At 39.3% G+C, this 9,359-nt stretch overlaps 1 protein-coding gene across 1 annotated transcript; it reads left to right on the forward strand.

Moving 5' to 3' along the window:
• The first annotated feature begins 29 nt into the window (after positions 1–29).
• Positions 30–9,120, forward strand: ZUP1 (zinc finger containing ubiquitin peptidase 1). Its single transcript, XM_036380142.1, has 9 exons — positions 30–358; positions 1,866–1,982; positions 2,879–2,988; positions 3,739–3,907; positions 5,398–5,586; positions 5,899–6,067; positions 6,699–6,850; positions 7,188–7,408; positions 8,430–9,120. Exons 1-9 carry the CDS (start codon positions 64–66, stop codon positions 8,475–8,477), a joined length of 1,470 nt encoding a protein of 489 aa, XP_036236035.1. The 5' UTR covers positions 30–63; the 3' UTR covers positions 8,478–9,120.
• Positions 9,121–9,359: the final 239 nt, after the last annotated feature.

Below are 9,359 nucleotides of genomic sequence, written 5' to 3' on the forward strand. Positions count from 1 at the left end.
GCGGGCGGGAAGGAAGGAAGGAAGGCGGTGAAGGGGCCCGTTGTCCGCGGTGTCGCTGCTGCCATGGTGCTGTGCGACGTGTGCGGCCGGGCCCTGCCCTCTGAGGCGGCGGCCGGGCGGCACCTACGGCTCCCGTCCCTGTGCCGCCGCCAGCCCCGCTGTCCGCTCTGCGCCGCCGCCGTGGACTGCGGCGAGCTCCGGCGGCACATGGAGACGGCCCACCCGGAGCCGGGCCCGCCGGGCTCCCGGCGCCCCGGGGCGCCGCCCGAGTGCCCGTTCTGCGGGGAGGCGGCGGGGCGGGAGCTGGAGGAGCACGTCAGGGCGCGGCACGGGCACCTGCTGGGCGCCCCGGGCACGGGTGAGCGGCGCTGGGGTGGGATGGGTCTCTCCGCGGGGATCGGGGACGAGGAACCGGCCGGGGGATAAAGTTGGAGCAAAGGAAGTAGTTATGTGTTTAGGTAGTGTAGTTTAATGAACTAATTTAATTAGTTCATTCTGGGTGTGATGAGAATTTTATTTTGTCTACCTGGCCGAATGCGGGTAGTTAATTAAGAAACTTAAGGGTGGCATCTCTGCTGATGGGTAATACCCTTAGACTAACATTTGTGATGAAACAAGCTACATATACTGACTAGATAAATGATGGTTAGGATGTAAAATGTGCCTGTACAGTCAACCACACTGCATCATCTGTGATTAAAATGTTTTTCGTAACAAATCCCCCCCCCCCCAAGAACACACCCACCCCACACCCAGGTCTTAGCATTGAACAACATTTTACTTCCATGTGTGCAACTAATGCAGGGTTTGAATAGTTTACTTGCCTGCGTGCTAGTTTCTGCTTTAAAAATAGTTGTATTAAGGTGTTTTAGTTTTTTATGTATTTAACAGGTTTCAGGAAACTGTATTTGTCAGGGTTACGTTAAATGCTTCTGGTGAATGTAGATGATTATACCACCAAGTTTTCCTCCAACCAGTCATAAACATTTGGCTGGGACAAATGCCTTCCAGAAACTGCTAACACAGGGTATCAATTCTTGTGCTTCGTGAACAGAGCAAGGTGCAGATAAATCCTAGGGACTCGAGGAGAGCTGTAAAGATGGAGTCAGGCACTTGTCTGTGGTTCCTAGAGACAGAACAACAGGCAGTGGGCGGAAGTCAAAATATGAGGAATGCTATTTAAATACAAGAATGCTTCTTTCTACTGTGAAGTGGTTAAACACTGTTCCTCTGGGGAGTTTGTGAAGAGTCTATACTTGGAATTATTCAAAAAATGACTGGGAAAAGCTGTGTGTAACTTAACCTATTTAATGTGACCATTCTACCAGGGACCATATAATCTCCAGAAATCCTTTTGAATTTTACCTATACTACGTGGTACCCTCAATAATAATCCTAAAACTGCAGAAAGAACATTTATTCGAGGAGATGTGGGAAGACCAACAAAATAAGAATGACACCACTTTTTATTCTTTCAGGCCAACAACTGCTGTGTTATTACGTGAATGTTAAACTTTTCTGTTAGCAGAACACATCTTCTTATTAATGGTTTCATATTTCAGACGAAGCATTTCTTGATACAAATGTTTTCATAGCAAATTGTGATCTGTAAGTTAAATGGGGAAAAAAAAACTTAATCAAAAGAAGGAAAATATGTCTTAAATTTTTCATGTATTTAGGTACAAATTCTTAACTGCTGAAGAGAGTAACAGCTGTTTAGAATTTGCTTCCTTTCACTGAGGAATTTCAGTGGCAACACAAACTTCGTTACTGTGTATTTGTTTTAGATTGTATATCAGTTAGGGGATGATTCTTGCAGAGAACCACAGGAATTGCATTAATCAAGGACTGAATTTCTTTTTCAGACACAGGAAATACTGAACAGCTGTATGAATGTCCTATGTGTAGTCTTACCTGTACAAACATTCAGATTCTTGAAGAACATGTGAATTTACACTTAGAGGAACATAACTTTTCAGAAGGTATGTGAAAGGGCACAGGCTTGATAATACTTGAAAGCATTTGCAGGTATTTGCATGTTGTGAAGAAGAGTGTAGAATCTCACATGAAATTTAAAAAAATATATTTCTGTATTTAAAGGGAATTTGGATGCATGTATAGTGAAGTTAACATAGCTAAGGTCCTATCACTTGCCCAAGTGCTCTTGTTTATTACCAGGCTAATAAGGAAGTCTATGCATGCTAGCCAAAGGAAAATCTTGGAGCAAAAAATCTTTAAAAGGCAACAGTGATATATATTTGTTTTTCTAGCTCTATAGAAGGTTTACATAAGTGGAGTTTACAGCAGCACGTTCCACCGTGATGAGTTGAGAATTTATAGCTTATGAAAACTTCATTTTTTCTCAATTTATTTCTGCAAATACTTTGCCGATTCATTAATCATAGCGTTAAAGTAAAAAGTCTAAATTAATTTTATTTTATAACATGGCTAAGAGAATCTTAGGGATTCCCTATTCAGTTCTCCGATTGTAAATTTTTGTCACTTCCTTGTGAGACTGCTAGCAATGGTCCTAGATGCTAATAAGTGGTGTTAAAGGAGCTGAGACTTCTTGCTAATAGTGAAGTGAAACGCAGTAAACAAAAACTGTCTTCTCAGTGCTGCAGGTATGTGCATTGTTTGCCAAGTAATTCCTCCAGTAACTGCATGAGCTTTGTCCAAGTCAAGAGTCTGAGTCTTGGAAGACTGAATGCTGTCAGTCCTGTTCAGCATTCATTGCTAATAGCTCAAAATAATGTGGGGTGCATCTCCTAAAATTAATGCCCAATTGTGTTTACATATGTCTGCTTAGAAATGATACCTCAAAGCGTTACTGCCCTCCTGACCAAGTCCCCTCACTTTGAAATGTTTCCTGGGTCAGGTGGAGACATGCGAGATCTAGAACTGGCTCGGCAGCTCCAAACTGAAGAAGATGAACGACAGAGATCAGAAGAAGAGAAGCGAGAGAGAGAAGAATTTGAAAAGCTGCAGGTACACTCTTGTTTCTAATTGTAAACTTGAAACCAGTTGTGCCTTTAGAAGCTGAATATCTTGGAATTGTAATGTCTGGAAAGGCCTTACCAGGTCAGACTGTGCAAGCCACACAGTCTGTGTTGAGGTAATGGTGCAGGGATGGGTTGGAAGCAAATTCAGTCTCTTGGCAATGCTGATCCTGGCAGAGTGCTGGACATGACAGCCTTGAGCTACTTGGCTTTACAGCTTTGAGTGGTGCTGGCTCAGGATGGGGCTGGCTGCTCCCTGTGCTTGCTCTTCTGCTCTCCCAGAACACCTGCTGCCTCTGCTCCAGCCAGCTCTTGTGCTCTGCCTTGCAGTACAGCCTGGAGCATATTCCTTGCCAGAGTGCCAAAGGCTCTGAGCATCCTGGCTGTCCTTTACTGGAATACCATCACCTGCTCCAGGTCCTGCTTCCCTCTGTCTCCCATCTCATAGCCCTGGTAACTCACTTCCCACTCACACTACCTCCTTGCCAGACTACCTCTGTGCCAATGGCTCTGACAAGAGGGAGCAGAGGGATGTGTCTGCTCTTCCAGGTGTGGCTTTCCTAGTCCCATATTCATGTTCAGGAATAAGCTTGGTCTTCAGCTCTAAAATAATTGTAATTCTGAAGTTTTTATGTCTCACATTTTTTCAAAGTTACTGATAGTGATTTTGAGAAACTGCATGGACAAAAGATGAATTTTAAAAATGTGATTTAAATCATGTGCATTCCATCCCTAACAGAGACAGTATGGTTTGGATAATTCTGGTGGCTTCAAGCAGCAATATCTAAAGAATATGGAAAGAGAAGTTGATAGAGGAAGGATGCAGCCCTTTGAATATCATAAGAGAAAAGCTGACATGATGGAAAGTTTGGCTTCTGGTATAGATGATGGGAGAACCAAGACATCAGGTAAAGATGCTGAAATTATACAACTAAAACTGTACTTTCTAGACCTTAGATTGTAGTGACCAAACCAGTCTTTAACAGAATGTATAATTCATTGCTTAATATTGGCTGTGTCCTAGTTCTAATCATAATTTTCTAGATCAATCCAAATTGTTACAGTCCTAAAGTCCTAAATAAGGAAATTAAATCATATCTTGGTATATTTTTAATCTGTGTTCTAACTTGCAGCCTGTTTTTCTTTTCTTTTTTTTTTTTTTTTTTTTTTTGCTGTGGAACTTGGAGCCAAGTTGTCTGGTTAAGGGCACAGATAGATGTATTATATGTATCAGAAGATGTACATGCCTTATCACAAGCTGGTTGCCCTTGACTCTGTTGTGCTTGATCACTGCTTAGTACTCATTGGTTCCTAATCGAGTGTAGCTGTTCAAATTTGCAGCAGCTTTTTGTCTTGTGTGTCTGTTAATTGCTATATTGTGAAAGCTGGTTGCAGGTAAGCACAGTGTTCACCTGATTACAAAGCCCAAGAGAGGACTGGGAGGAGTAGACATCTACTTGGTACATCTTCTCTTGAATGTTTTATAGTTGGTGCAGAAACACAGGGCAGATGGGTCTCTGTGTCCCTTTCAAAGGCTCCCTTGTCTTTCCAAGACCACAATTCAATGGTCTTTGAGCCTATTGCTGGTGGTTCTGGCTTACAAAATATCCAGAATATTGGTTCTTGACAGGTAAAATAAAATTTCTTCTGTGAAATGGATTACATGGAAATAACACATTTAAAGTTTTTGTTCTTGGTAACGATGTAGATTTCTTAGAAAATAATTTGTGGAGACTATGGAATAATTCTCTTCACAACAGCATGGCTATGAAAGGGCTTTGAGAATTTACATATATGAATTGGAGAGAGCATTCCCAAGCATATTTTTTCATGTAACAAAGGAGAACTCGGAATATCCTATAAGAGTATTATTTCAAAATATTTGCAGTGATTCTCAAGTTCTGTGCCATTTCTGCCATTCCTTTTTTTTTTGTATTTTTTTCCCCTCTTAGTTTCTCCAGGAAAAATAAGTTGGATGGAATAAAAGGTTTACATAGTATGCAGAAGTATTGCCATGTTTTTAAGATGAGGTTGTACTGGAGGTGGCAGGGACATAGGAATGCTTTATTGATAACATACTTTTTCTATATCATTGTAATAGCTCCTTTGAATATCACAGTTCATAATTTAGTCCAAGCTGTTTAATTTAAAATAATCATTGTGTAGCAACAGTGGAAAAATAGATCTAGTTTTGAAAGCTTCATAGTACATAAATTCATTAAAGACCTCTGAAATTAAATAGGGACAATTTCCACTGCTTTTGTGATCTGGGCTCTAAATGTAATGAAGTTTTAAAATAAATTGTATTAATCTGTATCTGTTCCAAGTTGGGGAAGGAATCTTCTGGTAAATTTAGTAGTACATTTTACAGATAAACTTCATATTTTGTCTTCTTTAGGAGTCATTGAAGCATTGTGCAAGTACTATCAGAGTGAGAACAAAGATGTGAGACGTGTGTGGCTTTCAGCAGGAGTAGATCATTTCCACTCATCTCTGGGTGACAGAGGCTGGGGTTGTGGTTACAGGAATTTCCAAATGCTCCTTTCCTCACTGTTGCAAAACAGCTTCTACAATGACTGCCTGAGAGGTATTAAACAAAATGCTGCTTGTTCCACGTACCTTGGATGACAACCTGCTGACTGATGTTTTGCCTTTTCATTTACACAGCAAGTCTTACAAGGTCAATGATACCTATTAAATGGTGGTTATACCACTGGAACTTACTGTGGAAGAGTCAGAGGTGAATACTGGCAAGAAATTGTGTGGTTGAAGTTTTGCCTTTAGTTTTTTTAGTGCATCTTTGTAACATCAACTGCCTGTTATAAAAGAAGCTGAATAGTTTTAATTAATAGCCTATTTCAGTCACTGTAACAACAATTCAAAAGCTTTTCTGTTCCAGATACTACACTAATTCCTAGTATCCCAAAGATTCAGTCCATGATTGAAGATGCCTGGAGAGAAGGTTTTGATCCTCATGGGGCATCTCACTTCAACAACAGATTACATGGTTCCAAAGCATGGATAGGAGCATGTGAAATTTATTCACTGTTAACCAGTCTCAGGATAAAGTAAATATTGCTTTTTGTTGTGGTTGTTATTATTAACTGCTGATTTAAGTCCTGTAACTTTAAAGGTTAGAATCCCCAACTGTGTGATGATGAAGCCACCTTAGTGACTAAATTTAACCATATATAAACAAACCTGATTTAATGCAGCATGAAGCTGTATAACTACTTACAGGTACATGTAGCTATTTATAGGAGGTACATAAACTGAGTAACTGCTTAGATCATTGAGACTTGCTGCTGAGTTATGCCACTTATGCATAAATTAAAGCATTGATTAAAAACTTCATTTCTCTGAAAGTTTCTTCTCATAAAGAATCTGAATTTCATCTATTTTCTATGGCTTTTAATTGGATTCTATAGCATACATGTATAACATACAAAAAAATGTAACATTAATTTCTTCAAGTTTCCCAAGTTCTTGTTAGACTGAACAGAGTAGAGCACTTCTTTCTTATGTAATAAATTTTCCAGTTTGTGACAGTATATGTTTCATTGCTTTGTAATTATGTCCCCTACTCCTGTATCAAAAAATAAGAAAGTAAGGACCACTGGGTGCAGGAGGCAGGGACCCAGAGGTGAAAAGAAGCAGCCTGCTTGAAATTTTGTTGTTTTCATTCTCAATGTTTTGTAGGTGCCAAATCATTGACTTTCACAAACCCACTGGCCCTATGGGTACACACCCTCGCTTGTTTGAGTGGATTTTGCATTACTATTCTGCAGATAATGAAGGTGGTGCAAAGGTGGTGTGTACTTCCAAACCACCTATCTACTTGCAACATCAAGGTCAGTGTCACAATGTGCTGGTTTCTTACTATTCTTTATCTCTCTTTATATGTACTGCAATTCAGAGCAGCATTTTTTAGTCCTTCTTTGTTGAATTGAAGGCTTGGTTTTATTTCCTGTAATTTTCCTATTTCATAAGAACAACATTAAAGTTTGTATTTTTATTGGATGGAAGAGCTGAATGTGATTGGGATTTCAGCTTTTTGACATGTACTCTTATAACTGTCTTCTTAAATTCTGAGTAATGCCTTCCTTGATCTGAAAATCAGTTATAAGTAACAAGGTAGTAAATGGGATTTGTGTTTCTAAACTACTGAAACTCTTGTTTTCATAATAGGTCACAGTCGTACTGTTGTTGGAATAGAGGAGAAGAAGAACAAAAGCTTATGTTTGCTACTGTTTGACCCAGGATGTTCTTCCCAACAAATGCAGAAACTGCTGAAACAAAACAGTGATGGAACTGGTCTCAGACTACTTCAGAAATTTGTGGGTAGCCTGAAAGAAAAGCAATATCAGATAGTGGCTGTAGATGGGGTGCTCTCTTTGGAAGAGAAAGCTGTAAGTATCTCAGAAAACAGTTTCTATTTGTGAAAATTTAGGACCATCTGCATCTCTTTTTTAAGTGCATATGCATATATGGTTGCATGGTGAATTTTTTGCATCTTTTCACTTTCCTTGATCTTTTTCTCTCCTGCTTTCTGCCTATATAATCTCAGGATATCAAAACCAATAACATTTTGCATATAAATGAATGCCACCTTGATGCAACTGACAACTTCTAGGTCTTGTATGAAGCTTTCAGCTATTTGCAGATGTAAATTGGGCTTTTTTAAATTTTCCATTCTCTTACAATGTTTTCTCCTAAATAACTGACTGTGAGCATGTAAGTTACTACAAACACTCACAGTGCAAAATTATGTTCAGAGGTTTGAGCTGTTGAAATTATTATGAATCCTATCCATGTGTTTGACTTTGGGGCATTTTACCTTTTTTAAGACCTTAGAAATTTTCAGCAGATGTCAAATGTGGTTTTTGTTTCTTAAGCTTTTTCTTTCCTACACTAACAAATTGATTCTGAGGTGTTCCAATTCTGTGGTGTCATATCAGCACTGTTCAGCATGTTCAAGCTTCAGGACACACTTTTATTTAAACAATGAAATAACTGGCAAGTGAATCACTTGCTCAGCTATATTTAATGTGTATGTTGAAACGAGGTATTGTCTTAAGTGTTTTCTGGCCCTGAACATGTCAGAAGTATCAGTGAAAAATGACCATCCTCTCCTCCTACTGGAAAAAAGCCTTAAAATTCAGGACACAGTGTAAAAAAGGTGTTGTTTTGGATTTGGTGAGGGTGGTGGTGTTCATTTGGTTTTGGTTTGCCACTTTTTTCTTCTTTTCAAAAATTTGATTTATATTAAAAAATATCAGTTGTTTAGAGTGTTGTCTCCATTTAAGTAAGATGGAACGGAACCTCTAAACTTGTTAAGATTACTAAACTGCTAATTTGGAAGAAGCTTTTTAAAGTGCTGGTTTTGTTCATCAAAGTATTTTCTTTTCCTCTCTTCCCACCTGTTTTTAGGCTCGCTGCCGTGCTTCTCAGGTCTTAACATCAGAGAAGATACCTTAAAGGATACCTTTGTAACCTGCTTCTGGAACTTGCTGGATGCAAAACATTAAATTCTGGACTGTGACCTTAACAATTTTTAGACTAAAACTGTGTCTCCATAAATGCTCAGAGCTCTGGGAAAGCACAACACTGGAGTAAACCTGTAGTTTTTGTGTTCAGTCAAAACTCTGGTATCCTGATTCAAATGTAACTGTGAGGTATACTGGTCCTTGTCTCACTAGAAAATGTGTTATTTTCTTAGCAACACCTACTGTCTTGTAGCAAATTATGCACCGTTGGTAATCAGCAGTGGATAAAGATACTATGGAGCTACTTCATTGGAGTTCCTGTCATGGTTTACCTCTGTAAATGTATTTATGCTGCCACTGTGACCAGTCCTCTGTTTCTTTACAATTCAGTCTGTTGCACCAGGGATTAATTTACCAGTAAACTTCTTTTCAATTAGCTGGCTTCTCTAGATGTATCACTTGAATCCGTGCGCTTAGGAGGTGGATCAGTGTTGGCATTGGCTAAGAGGTCTAACAAAGCAGTGTCCAAAATAGTGTGTGTGTGCTTTAGGTGCTGTGCAAGACAATTCTTTGGGATAGAGGAAGAAAATATTCCTTTTCTACCATGAATGAATAAAATTAATATATTTTTTAAAGTGTTTATTCTATTTTCACTTCATCCTATTTTTTTTAATTTCTATTTTTTCTGTGTTTTATAATGTATATCCCAAAAGGACACTGCATTTTGACTAGTGCCTCTGTTGTGTGGGGTTAATGCCATTTTAGAGACTGGAGCTGTCTGCTGAAACAAGTGTCTTGGGTGTTCGAGGCATTTTACTGTACCTAGGATGTGCTGCTCTGGTTGAATGTCAGAGCCCTGCCCCTTCAGGAGGGG

Source organism: Molothrus ater, chromosome 3, assembly GCF_012460135.2.
Source record: "Molothrus ater isolate BHLD 08-10-18 breed brown headed cowbird chromosome 3, BPBGC_Mater_1.1, whole genome shotgun sequence".
NCBI classification, from domain to species: Eukaryota; Metazoa; Chordata; class Aves; order Passeriformes; family Icteridae; genus Molothrus; species Molothrus ater.

Coding starts and splice junctions, on each gene's coding strand:
- ZUP1 (XM_036380142.1), top strand. CDS start 64: ATGGTGCTGTGCGACGTGTGCGGCCGGGCCCTGCCCTCTGAGGCGGCG. Junction 3,908..5,397: donor TGGGAGAACCAAGACATCAG/GTAAAGATGCTG, acceptor TGTCTTCTTTAG/GAGTCATTGAAGCATTGTGC. Junction 6,851..7,187: donor TATCTACTTGCAACATCAAG/GTCAGTGTCACA, acceptor TTTTCATAATAG/GTCACAGTCGTACTGTTGTT.